Consider the following 13,661-nt stretch of genomic DNA (forward strand, 5'->3'; position numbering starts at 1 on the left):
TAAGTGGCAGATCTAAGTAACAAATATAACCACTGAGATGTCAGCAATTTCTTCAAAAGTTATTGCTCTACCATTTTGAGTTCTGTTTGGGACTATAGGACCAGTTTCTGGCAACACTTCCTGTACAGATATTGATTATGGTCTCACTTTCTGTGACTTTGTCTCTCTTTGATTCCAGGAGAGTCTCCAGGTTGAGGGCAGGGAGGGCGGTGTACTGCATCTTCATGGACAGCAGGGACCCGTCCTTGTTCTTGATCTCCTTGTCCGCACTGGAAACAGGGAAAGTGTGTTAATCCAGCAACATTCAAAGGGCTACCCCACCGCCCCCGACACCCTAGAGGAAAGTTCCTTAGAGTATAGATACTTGTAAAAGGGTAAAGTATGTTCTTCCACTATATGTGTCATATCAAAATGCTTTTCACCAACATGACTCAAGCACCAGTACCTAGCTTACAAAGGATGAATCATATTTCTTTGACAAAAAAACAAAAACATAACAAGAATAGGGCCTAAATTGGATGTATCTCATGAAATAACTATCTACAAGACTTACAATTCTCGCACTTTGAAGGGGAATGAAGACAGGTAGCATTCATGTTTCTCCAGAACCGTGGATGTCAGCAGACGCTTACACTTGTTCTTGATCTGGAGCTGCAATCAAGGTCAAGGTCATGAAGCAAAAATTACCAGGTTACACATCAAATACTTCACTCTTCAATATTACATCCACCAAACCCAACATTTAAACATCACAGGGGCACAGTGCTTTCACAAATCTCTGAAAAGATCATTAATGCTACACCCTGGCATTGTCTTTGTTCTGTGTCATAGTGAGCAAGGGTTTGAGCAGCTCTGAGCAGTACCGTATATCGCTGTGTATAAGGCGACCCCACGTATAAGACGACCCCCCTGTACACGCCTTCAATATCAGCCCAAAATCCTATACTCCGTGTATAAGATGACCTGGAATGAAGCACATCACAAGTGCGCACACAAACCTTATATATGCAATAAAAATTTGTTTATCTTGTGTTGTTTTTTCTACGATGAATGGTCGCGTGTGTAACTCCAGCACATGTTGCCATTTTGTGTTTACAAATTGGTGCCCGTAAAATAAAATTCATTTATGAAGTAATAACATATAAGAGACAATGGTGAGTAATTTAATCGCCAATTAACTATTTTGTAACTAACTAGGCTTATATCTGCTTCACATTCAGCGTGTTTATTCCACAATCACTTATTCACACTGTCTCCAACAGTTGTTAATACAACTGTAAAAACAGCGGGAATTGATTTCAGCTTCACCGGTTATCACATGTTAGGTCACATGTGCAATATGCAAATGCTTACCAGTACTTCCGGCTCTCTACTCACGGATGGTGATTGTTTTACCATGTCAGCTGGTTTGACAATCTGCATCGAGGCGAGGGTCATTTCAACTTTATTTGTAGAAATTATTAAACTTTATTCAAGAAAAAGAGATACAAATCATGTTTATGTATGGAAATAGTTATTGGAACAGTTATTTAGGACGAAATGCGAAGTTTTATTGTCAAATGCTGGGCTGGCTATCGGACGCGGGTTGACATCGCCAGTGGAAAAAAATGTGAGATCTTCGACTCCGTGTTTAAGACGACCCCCCTTCTTAACCCCCTCATTTTAGGTACAAAAAACTCGCCTTATACACAGCGATATACGGTATTTTAATTTAAGTCTGAGAATAAAACAATGTGTGTCGGGGGTCATAATCAACAACCTGGAGCAGCTCTTTAGCTATTAAGTGCATTTGTACTGATAGGCAGAATCGCATATATTTTTGTAATTTGGATATGTCCATGTACTTCTCACTCAAGCAGTTGCTAGGCAACACAATATTATCCTAGCCTTAGATGTCACTGACTACAGACTGAAGTACATATATAACAGATGTGTTTGCCGTCTGCTGCAGTAGACAATACCTTCTCATTGGAGAGGCTGTAGATGAAGAAAGAGCAGACATCCTCCCACTCCTCTGATGCTGGAACCTCCAATGTCTCACGTTTGTTTTCACCCACACGAAGTACGCTGTATCGGATCTCATCGGATGCTGGAATACACAAACATGGGACTGCGTGACAGAGCAAGTTTTTCTATGTTTTAGCAAGATTACACCACTTATTATCACATCATTACTTCAAAAGGAGTTTCACAAATAATTCCTCACATTGGCAGCCGGACCTGACACGTAAACCACAAATAGCCTATGGAAACATCACACGATGATTGGGAAATAAAGAGTAATCATCAGCTAACAACATGTTTCAAGCATTCAAGAGAACATTGTTGCACTGTGCTATCTGGTGAGTGAAGTTGATCTTGACAGTGACATCACACAATTAATCGTTACACCCAAGGACCTCTGTCTGCAAAGTGAGTCTACCTATACATACCAGCACCCTTGACAGGCACCCCCTTCAACTGTATTGTAAGTACACCCTCTGCTGCGTTCTTCTTGGGCTTGCCACGGTTGATCTGGATTGGTCCGATCTTGGCAAAGTGGATATCCACTGACGCAGGGTCCACCAGAGCTGGAACACAAACACAAGCGTCACCACACAGGCTCAGATACAAACCACTAATGCTCATTCCATCATATTTGTTGTTTAACACTGCACTCAGGAATATTCCAGCTATATGATGGACATAATCATTAAATAATCAAATCTGGACCAGACAATCCAGTGATTGACATCATGAGCATCAATCCACGCAGCTGGGATACGATGACATGCATCAACCAAGTCAGCGAGTCTGACCACTTGATCCCGTTAGTCGCCTCTTACTGCAAGCATGAGTTGCTGAAGACCTATTCTACCCGGGATCTTCACGGGTGTCATCCCATCAAGGTACCAGCCTTTCTGCAGATCGTCAGTAAGAACATACCTGCCTGCCTGCCTGCCTCAACCCAACCCACCAGGGCCTCCCACCTCCCTACACACTTAGGTACCTTTGGTCAAGCTCTCCATGACGTTGGTGTGTATCCAGCTCTTCAGTAACGGCACCTCCATCATCTGTATTGCACGCAGCAGGCTGATGTTGAAGGTCACATCAGGTCTACAATATGGAGGATAGAAATGACACTCATGCTGTGGATACAATACAGTCATCTGAAGGGACTAAGATCAGAGCCCACTTGCACAAAGCAGTCTTAGCTTAAGACTATCGTCAGCCTATGTAACAGTATGGCAGTTACGATCATCTTAACGCTAAGATTGCTTTGTGCAAGTAGGCCCAGGCCATTTGGCAGCTCTAACAAGTTTGATTCAATACCCTTAAACAACCTGTGACCGATGAAAACACTTGTAGTTAATTGTAGCAATGTGGTATTTTAGGCTATAAATAATCATGAAAGGTCAGCACAATGTATGAGACAAAGGTGCATCTTCTATCTACTATGGTGAGCTAGGGTGTCACAAATGCAACCTTTATCATCTATCATTCTATAAGCATGATAACAACAAAATTAATAATTCACTTCATAATTCTTGAATACATTTGCATAAATGAAACTCTTACCACATATTAAGTCTGCAGGTAAAGCAAGATTCAATGGGCAGTTATTAACAGTCCCTTTCTTTGCTAAAATAAAACATAGTTCCTTACTTGTCTGTGAAGCAGACGGTTGCCTTGGCGATGTGAGGGAAGGGGACGTCCATAGAGAACTGGATGATGGCCTGCACCGTGCCAGACAGAACCAGTTCCTGTATGACCATGTCAAAGCCAACATTCACCCTGCCATGGAGAGAAACACTGTATACAGTCCTGGAGCTAAGTATTAGAGTTTTCACCCTGTCATGGAGGGATATTCCTGCAATATGAGCTCATGTTCACAGCAGTGCAAATTTACCTAAATCATTTACTAGCCCGAATAGTGATAACATATATCAGGATACCCCTTGAGTTAGCAAGTAGAATTTACCATCACTTTGAACAGTACTTTAGTAATATCACAGCAAGTCAGTTTAATGTTTGAGGAAAGCCGAAAGTGTTGCAGGTCTTAGACATTCACTGTTTTAGTGAAACCCAACAACAATGGTATGGTGCTGACAAACCCAAAATCATAATCAGGGCAAATCTGGGATTTAAACCCACAATCATATGGGCCAAGGGGCACAACTCTTCACAGTAAATTGCATCGCCTTTGATAAAAGGGCTTTCCATGGAAACAAATATTGGTGATTGGATGGCCTAAACATAATTTTGCTTCTATTTTTAATGCAGCCCTCCAAATTTAGACTAGATGCATGTTCAAGCTAATAATTTCACACCAGGGTTTCATATTATGCATGAGTATCACTTTCATCACAATCTGAGCCTAGTGGTTAAAGCGTTCACTCGTCATGCCAAAGACCCGGGTTCGATTCCCGACATGGGTACAATGCGTGAAACCCATTTCTGGTGTCCCCTGCCGTGATATTGCTGGAATATTGCTAAATTCAGGGTAAAACCATACTCACTCACTCACTCAGTATTGACATATTCAACTGACCATGCTAAACATATTTACTGCTTCTTCTTTATCTTTATCAGCTAAGTACTTATTCAGCTGACTATACTGAATGTTTTGTCCCTACTGTGCAGGCTTCCTCCCAGGTGTATTGCACAGATGTGGATGGTAAACAAGCTATAGCATCCCTGTATGTAAATCAGTCAATGCAGCGATGTGGAACATCCTGTGTTATATCCCAGAGAATCAGTATGCATCAGCAGTTGCCGGGGACAACAATCAATATCTGTAACAGGTCACGATGTGACCATTTATCACATGAGCAGGATGTACAGCCAATGTGATAGAGGACAAAATGGATCAGCAATTAAGCTCCCAGTAAACTCATGAGCTCCAGATACTGATAGCCTCACCACTTACCATAAACCCCTACTAATCTAAGCAATAACATCTACATTAACAATAACAGAAATCTAATTTGAATTTTTGCCTTATCTTTTGAATTCATGAAAGCTAATAATTTTTTTTAAACAAATGACTGATATTGATAAACAATTATGGAAATTATAGAAATAATAATTGTATTTTGAAAATAGTTCCAATAAGCAAGATGTCATAAATGCAAATATAATGAATTTTTGTACAAAGATAATGTACACTAAAGATATGATGACTTGTAAAGATAAGCTTGCATCAACTTGTAAATTATAAAGATTAATAATATGGTTTGTTAATTGCGAAGATTCACAGGCGACCTTGGCTCCATGTAACCTTGACCTTACCTCTTGCTGCCTACACGTCCACGAAAGATCATCTTGAAGTCCTCACAATGCATCGTCACGTCAGACTCAACCACGACCTGAGGATCACAAACACAAACTGCTATTCCACTGCTTTTCTCAATATTGCATAAATTGAACTTTAAGTACAGAAAAAGAGAATTCAAACGAGTCAGGACCAATACAATACTTGCATCCACCTCTAAGCAGATATTGTAAACATTCTAGGACCCACTGTCTCGGGCTAGCACTTTCTTAAGTGCTGTTTTCCAACAAAATTTTGATGATTCTGATGGACTCGAAGGCTGTTGTACTGCATGAGCCTAGCATAAAGATGTATCGTAACTCCGATACCCTAGTGGAACAGGGCTCTGATTCTGGCAAAGTTATGATGAGCATTTAGTTTTCCATAAGAAACAGAGAATATAACAGGATATGTTGTTAATGTGGGCGAGTCTTTGCTCACTGTTTGTTTGTTTGTTTGCTGTTTAACACCACACTCAGCAATATTCCAGCCATATGATGGTGGTCTGTAAATAATCGAATCTGGGCCAGACAATCCAGTGATTGACATCATGAGCATCAATCTACACGATTGGGATACGATGACAAGCATCAACCAAGTCAGCAAGCCTAACGACCCGATCCCATAAGTCGCCTCTTACGACAAGCAAAGTCACTGAATAATGTCCCAACCATAAGCCTTCATCAGTCAACTGCACCACTGCATGTGTGCTAAAACCTTATCCATCACTTACACTCGAGACTCACAACACAACTCATGACATGACATATGATCCCAAGCAGAAAAACACTATACTTAGTTTGTTAGGTGTTTATCACTGACGCCCATCACGACCCCCATACAGCTGCAGTGAGGTGTGCTATGGGAACACATTTGAACAGGTCTAGAAATACCACTGATCTACGGCTCCTCCAACAAAGAAAGACATGAACTGCATGTCCCTGTAACACACCTTAATAGGTTTTCTTCAAATTATCACTGCAAGTATTAATAACCTCATCAATGGATTAACTTCATGAGCACTTAAAGTAATTTATGACTCTTGGAAGAGGAAACGGGAATATTCTTATTCACAAAAATATCTTATACAAAATACATATTTAAACAATCATCCTAAGATTCATAGGTGGATCACGTGAATCACATCATTCACAGTTAACGTACTCAGATTCCCTTTTTTTAAAAAACAATCATATCATAAAAAAATATTTATACTCATGCTCAGGCTGTCTCACATTTTCTAAATATCTGGATGAGATCTAAAAAGTAATTCAACGCCCGTCGGAAAGAGTAACTGCCTTTTATCAAAGGGAATCTACTCTAACCTTAGGCTATGAGAAATCATGTTGGTTTAGAATCTGCCTGGTCTGTCATAACGTTACGAAGATGTACACACAGTGACAAAATGAAGCAAGGTAACAGTTCAGAAATATTTCAAAATACATATCTCTAAAGTTGCCAAATCTTGTTAAATGCCTCAGCCGCGTGCCACTTAGACACTGATTTTCAGTATTTTGGACTATTGTTTTGATAACAATTATTATTATCCCAGTAGTTTCTCCAGATTCCTGATGGTTAATTCTGACTCCATGGCCAGTTGACAAGGGCAACACCATTTTGCTTGAAAGTAGTACCTACATGACCTTTCACAACATGAAATCTTTATCCTATATAACCCATATTGATATAGTTTTTATCCATTGGCTTTATCCTGCTAAGAAAACTATTTATTATATGATAAAGCAATATCTCCAAAGAGATATGGCAACAATGAAATTGCATCACAATGCTTTGCAAACCATTGTGACATCATCATTATCATGATGTCACAATCAAATGACACCACTAATCTCTCTGCTACTGAAACTAGTTGGCTGGACTAGTTACACTCAAGACACAGGATACTACAGTTTACAAACCGAAACAGCTGGAAAATGATTTTGGATGATAAATAGAATCTCACCCTCATATATTACAAGCTCAAATATACGAAGACTTGTTGATAAAAAGTAACAATATCCTCAGGCAGCTTCAGATATTCTACCAACTCATCATGATATATTTGATCTCGGAAGACACTTGCGTGAGATTCTCGAGTATCCCACGGTAGACACTTGTTCCTGCCACTCTCCGCTGAGCTTCTCTCCACTAGACTTAATGCCCACTGACCTGGTAGGTGGACATATTGTCCAGTCCTTTGGGTGGTTGGTTGACGTTGAACCAGGTACAAGGCTTGTGCCCTCCAGGGACTCCCTCCGAAAACTCAAACACTCGGACATTGCGGATGTGCGGTGTCTGCTCGCCCACGTTAAAGGTTGTTAAGGCAAGGCTTTCTGAAACACAAGCATACAGGCATGACATCACTGCAGACAACAAGTACTGATATTACTCATGTTTAGTTGCTCAATACCAAACATGAATTTACTGGCGCAGAGAGGAACCAAAGTGCCCAGGTTTGTCATTAAAGTCCACTAAAACACTGTGTTTACAATGTGTTGCTGACTGATTCTGTAGTTTCCCAAGGTTTGTTTGGTCCATGGCCTCATTCCGCAATCCAATCCTAGTGCTACAACTGCCATAACTCTAACATAGTGAGTGAGTGAGTGAGTGAGTGAGTGAGTGAGTGAGTTGGGTTAAAGCCACATATAACAGTATTCCATTTATATCACGGCATGTCAACTTAGTGTGGGAGGAAAGCCTGAAGTGATGCAGGTCTCAGACGTTTACCACTTCGGTGAAACCCACGAGCCCGGGTATGGTGCTGATAAACCTAGGAACATAATTGGGGCGAACCAGGACTCAAACCCACAATCATAGGTTTAGAAGTTTAGTGTCCTTTGGTGCGCACCGACGTTCTTTAGTACACATTGTTCTTTCTTTTCATATGATGTCTTTACTTAACATTTGACTATTGTATTGCATACTTCTGTCCCTTATTTCAACTTTCTATTTTTTTACCAAATGGCCACCCATACATTACGCAACTGTAATAATGGTGACTACAAACAACTTTCCGTCATTCACTCACTCATCATCTATAGATATAACAGTTGAGTGTTCCTCCACTCTGAACAGGATTTCAGTACTATCATGGCATGACAGCTATTGATTGAGGAAAGCCTGAAGTGACGCTGATCGTAGACAACCCCACTGAGCTAAAGTATGGTGCTGACAAACCTAGGATCATAATCAGGGCGAATGTGAAATCAAACCCATGATACACGCAAAACCAAAGGACCCAACTCTGCACACGATATTTTGGTATAGATCGTAACCATGGTGACAAACAAACCAAACAAATCAGCATGTAATTCAAATATTAGCTGTAATCCACTAAAATACATTGTGAGGCCTGGATGGTTGCCGTCAATCACCGATTACATGTATTATAGCTCAGGCTCTCAATTCATTACAAGATGTGCAATAATCTTTCTGTCACTCACTCACTCATTGTATGTGTTAAAGTCATCCATATGCACTAGGTGGTGACAAAGTAGACACAACTGATGGATAACAATTTCTTTCTTTAATGTACTATACATTTCGGTATGGACCCTTATGCCCTTGTCAAGCAAGGAATTATGGTGTACATTAAAGAAGTGTTCTCCATAAATTGTGTCTTCTTTGTCATCCGTCAACATCTAAGGAATGCCCAAACTATGTGGGGTGTTGCATTGTGTATAGTTCATTTGGTTTGAGTCTTGCTGTGTGCAGACATGTTGTGACAGCTGAAGAAGAAGCCATTGCTGCATTACCCTTGATATGACAGTGGAATGACATGAACTGAACAGACCAAACTAACTATACTCCTCCCTGTTACATGTGAACAGTTTCTGCAGTCTGTTAGCATAATCAGCATTCCTTACATGATTAATGTTATGGGTAGAATAGGTCTTCAGCAACCCATGCTTGCCATAAAAGGGGACTATGCTTGTCGTAAAAGGGGACTATGCTTGTCGTAAGAGGCGACTAACGGGATCAGGTGTTCAGGCTTGCTGACTTGGTTGATATATGACATCGTATCCCAATTGCATAGATGCTCATGATATCAATCACTGGGTTTAACGCCGCCCTAAGCAATATTCCAGCTATATGATGGCGGTCTGTAAAATAATCGAATCTGGACAAGACAATCCAGTGATTGATATCAAGAGCATCGATCCACGCAATTTGGATCGATGGCATGCATCAACCAAGGCAGCGAGCCTGACCACCCAATCCCATTAGTCGCCTATTACGACAAGCATAGTCACCTGATGAGAGAATTAATGCATTAGTCAACAATATTTCAGAGAATTAACGCATTAGTCATCAATATTTCAGTCATAATAAGATGGCCTGTAAATAATCAAATCTGGGCGAGGCAAACCATTGGTTGATTTCACAAGCATTGCACATTATCTCAGCTACCAAATGCCAGCAAGACAGTTCCGACTTCATGCATGGGACACTGGGGAGTGGACACCTGGAGTGGACACCAGGAAGTTATTCTGCCCCAGAATCCCCAAAGGACAATTATCCATGTCCAACTGCACTACCATAACACATGTGATAAAATTGTCAAAGCAAACCCAGACCGCACACAAAAACAGCTGACTTTGTGTTGACATAACTGTGTTGTCTAAAATACCCCATCAAACCCTTCCAGTATGTCAACAGATATTTTAAACCATATTTATAAACATCAAAGTGATAGGCAAGTAGCTAATATATAGAGAGCTGGAACAGTGATAGCACTAGATGCAAAAACAGATGCAACACCCCACTGTAATCAGCAGTTAATTAACAACAAAATTATAAGCCCTTCCTGGTTGTCTGGTTAAAAATCCATGTATTTTAAACCATGTTTTAAAATCTGACCTCTAGTAACAATGACCTTATGTAAAAAATTACCAAAACTTTGATACAATTCAGACCACACCTGATCAAAAGCCAATCATACTTTTTTAATAATCGCCAGTTCACACTAAGTGACCTTGACCTTAAATGCCATCTAATCACATGCAAAAACATAACTTGTTGCACACTTAGATTGTATTACAAATATAAAGTCTCTATACCACACTGATAAAACTTTCTGAATAAAACAATTTAAAGGTAATTTCATGAGTGATTGACCTTCAAAGTGACCTTTACATTTGACACAACCATGACATATTACAGGCATGGAGTTCATATTGATAGTCTGTCATAAATGATTGGAAAATGTACAGATTAGTTAGTCGCCTCTTACGAGAAGCATGGGTTCTGGAAGCCCTATTCTACCCCGAATCCTGGTGACCTTGACCTCACACATATGTCACTAAAAGGGGATCAAGAACCTGCCTGAGAAATCATGATTACCAAATTTCATTAAATTCCATTCATAAATACACACATTCTCGGGTCCACATGCTTTTACAATGTCTATTTTTGTCACTCGTGACCTTGACCTTCAATGTCGTAAAATCAGAATTCCCCAGGGGTATATGAGAGGTATTTCAGGCATGTAATGTAACATCCATCACTAGCTCACAGTTAAGGAAACCAATTGCAGCGGCGGTACAGGGACCTGCTTAATAAGAATAACAAATTATTTGAGTGAGTGAGTTGGGTTTAATACCACTTTTAACAGTATTCCAGTCATATCATAGTGTATCAGCTTGACGTGGAAGGAAAGCCCGAAGAGATGCAGGTCCCCGATGCTTACCACTTCATTGAAACCCACAAACACAGGTATGGTGCTGACAACCTAGAAACATAATCGGGGCGAACTGGGATTCTAACCCACAATCATAGGTTTCTGGCGTGGATGGCAGAAATCCATTAACATTTGTCATAGATATTGTTTTTAAAACTTCTAAAAAGTTTTAATAACTTTCATGTGACCTCTCAGCTCATTCATATTGACCAATTTGGCTGACTGAAATTCTTTCATGATTAACATGATTAATAATCCATAAATTAAAATATCCATCACTATATATACACTATATATATCACTATATATATATATATATTTATATACACATGTATATGAATCAGGAACCAACTACTTTAACACATGCACATGGATTTATATAACTTTTTACATTTATTTTACATTTTACACAAAACGCACAAGATGAATCCACTAGTACGAAGCCTGAGTCTAGTAAAAGTCAGATCAGTCTAGCAAGCTGAGCTAATAATAGTTCATATAATAACACTAAAGTCTACAGCAAATGATGTTATGAGCCATGTTTGCACAAGTAGATTAAAAGATTTTGGCACAGACTGCTTACACAGATAAAAGTATACACCTGACTTTCTACAACCTATACTATATAGTGTTGGATATAAAAGAAAATGCCATGCTGCCATCTGGACCCACAGACTTTAGAAGCTGCAGGCCCAAACTAAGTTCTTTAGGCCCTCATTCGAAACACTGCAGCTTACTGTGACAAATAAATCAACACATAAACTTACTGCCGGTGATAAGGAACCTTATAAACCTCATGTGACATCAGCCTATTGTTCTAGTCGGGTTATATCTCACAAACAGGGATGTTATAATATCCCCAGGATTTGTTATAATATCCTTGGGATTTTATATAATACAACTTCCGTTTAGATTGTAACATAAGAATGTTTCTCGTTGGAAACTTATTTTGAATTTGAACACAATGTAATGAAATGTAGAATCAAATGACAAATGTTTTCTAAATATTCCCGAGGATAGTACCGCATGCCAGCAACAGATATTTTATGTCTGTTTTCTAATATTTGTGGAAAGTATGTTTGAAACATAAAAATTTGGATAAATATTGTTTTAAGTTGGGTTTTTTCGGTTTATAAGTTAGATAAAACATTTTTCCTTGGGTATTTATGTTATTTAAAAACTTTAACCCACAGATGTGGGTTTTCAATATGATAAAAACACTCAATCGTACTTTATCCTACACATACAAATTTGAAACTACAAGCTTAACACAAGATGTACCTGCCACAACCCTACAGTAGGCGCTTATTTGGAACACTGACCATGTGCACCAGTAGTTGTATCTGAAATGTTGGAGTTATCATGACAATGCTGGAATATTGCTTACTGCAATGTAGAACAACCCACTCTCATTCACTCATTGTCAAACTGTGTTCACTCATTCAATCAATACGTCTACAGCAAATTACATCAAATGATTGATGATATCAGATACAGAGAAAACATCACAACTAAATTGCCAAATGGAAAATGGAACAATAGCCCATATGCTGTCAAGATGTGACAATGAAGGTATTATATAATCATTTTCAATTGATGCAGCCACACAAGGCTGAATAGAATGTGCAGGTACAGAACAGCTGATGTATGCTGCAACATAGTACTATTAATAGTTGTTTCAGGAAACTAGCATGTCAGCTGTATTCAAGGCAGCCATTAGTATCCATCATGTGCAATACTGTCCTACTTTCAACATTTCATGTATCTACTCCAGCTCTCCCCAATAATTGGGAAACGTGTATATTTGAATTAATCCGAAATGTTGTTTAATTTGATCCATGTTTCATAATTTGACCTGGAAGGACATTAACCTTATACAAAGATGTGATAAAGGAGGTGGTCACTCTGTTGAGTTGACTAGCTCAACTTGTCCATATGCAACATCTTCATAGGCTTGAATGTTAATGTATGGACAGTAAGAACTGTACTAGGCTGTGGCTTTATGCTGAGTGGCTCTGTATATTTAAATCACTGTTTTCTTCACTTTCTTCTATAGATTCAAACTGCATACAAAGGAAAAACCATGATAAAAGTCACCTGGTCATACCATTAATTTTGAACATTTATCCATGAACAACAGTAACTACTCATTCAAAAAATTAAATTACTTTTTACCTCAACTTTTACCTGTCTTTTAACACAACTAATTCTACTTTCTTACCTTATGCTAAACATTCCTGCCAATGGTTAACAACATTAATTTAGTGGTCTTTTGAATCTTCTCATCCCAGCTGTTCTTTGGATATCATTTTAAGTGAGTGAGTGAGTGAGTGAGTATGGTTTTACGCCGCTTTTAGAAATATTCTAGCAATATTTCACCAGAAATGGACTTCACACATTGTACCCATGTCGGGAATCGAATACCGATCTTTGGCGTGACGAGTGAACACTCTGACCACTAGGCTACCCGACCGCCCCTCATTTTAAGTAAACATGCATCGTTATGAGCTGACCTAATCAGATTTCGGACTAGTGTATAGTATGACTCTATTATCGCAGGCTCTATATAATCACTGTATCGATAAATCTCAAAATCCACATACCCTGAGCTTTCACTATCTAAGCACGATATTTCATCATTTGATTGAATACAGGACTCCTTGCGGTATGTCACGGCTTCTTGTAACT

General features: G+C 39.2%; 1 protein-coding gene across 3 annotated transcripts in view; it reads right to left on the minus strand.

Annotated features, from left to right (window-relative positions):
• The window catches only part of LOC139444212 (uncharacterized), a 73,268-nt gene that overhangs the window by 33,129 nt on the left and 26,478 nt on the right, over positions 1-13,661 (minus strand). For all 3 annotated transcript variants that reach the window (XM_071225125.1, XM_071225124.1, XM_071225123.1), the window contains exons 3-10: positions 7,463-7,626; positions 5,272-5,348; positions 3,646-3,774; positions 2,990-3,096; positions 2,433-2,570; positions 1,962-2,089; positions 554-651; positions 148-269 (exon numbers count right to left, since the gene is read on the minus strand). In XM_071225125.1, coding sequence (XP_071081226.1) covers positions 148-269; positions 554-651; positions 1,962-2,089; positions 2,433-2,570; positions 2,990-3,096; positions 3,646-3,774; positions 5,272-5,348; positions 7,463-7,626 — 963 coding nt within the window. The remainder of the gene's footprint in view (positions 1-147; positions 270-553; positions 652-1,961; positions 2,090-2,432; positions 2,571-2,989; positions 3,097-3,645; positions 3,775-5,271; positions 5,349-7,462; positions 7,627-13,661) is intronic.

Source organism: Haliotis cracherodii, unplaced genomic scaffold, assembly GCF_022045235.1.
Source record: "Haliotis cracherodii isolate W230 unplaced genomic scaffold, xgHalCrac1.p SCAF_5, whole genome shotgun sequence".
Lineage (NCBI taxonomy): Eukaryota > Metazoa > Mollusca > Gastropoda > Lepetellida > Haliotidae > Haliotis > Haliotis cracherodii.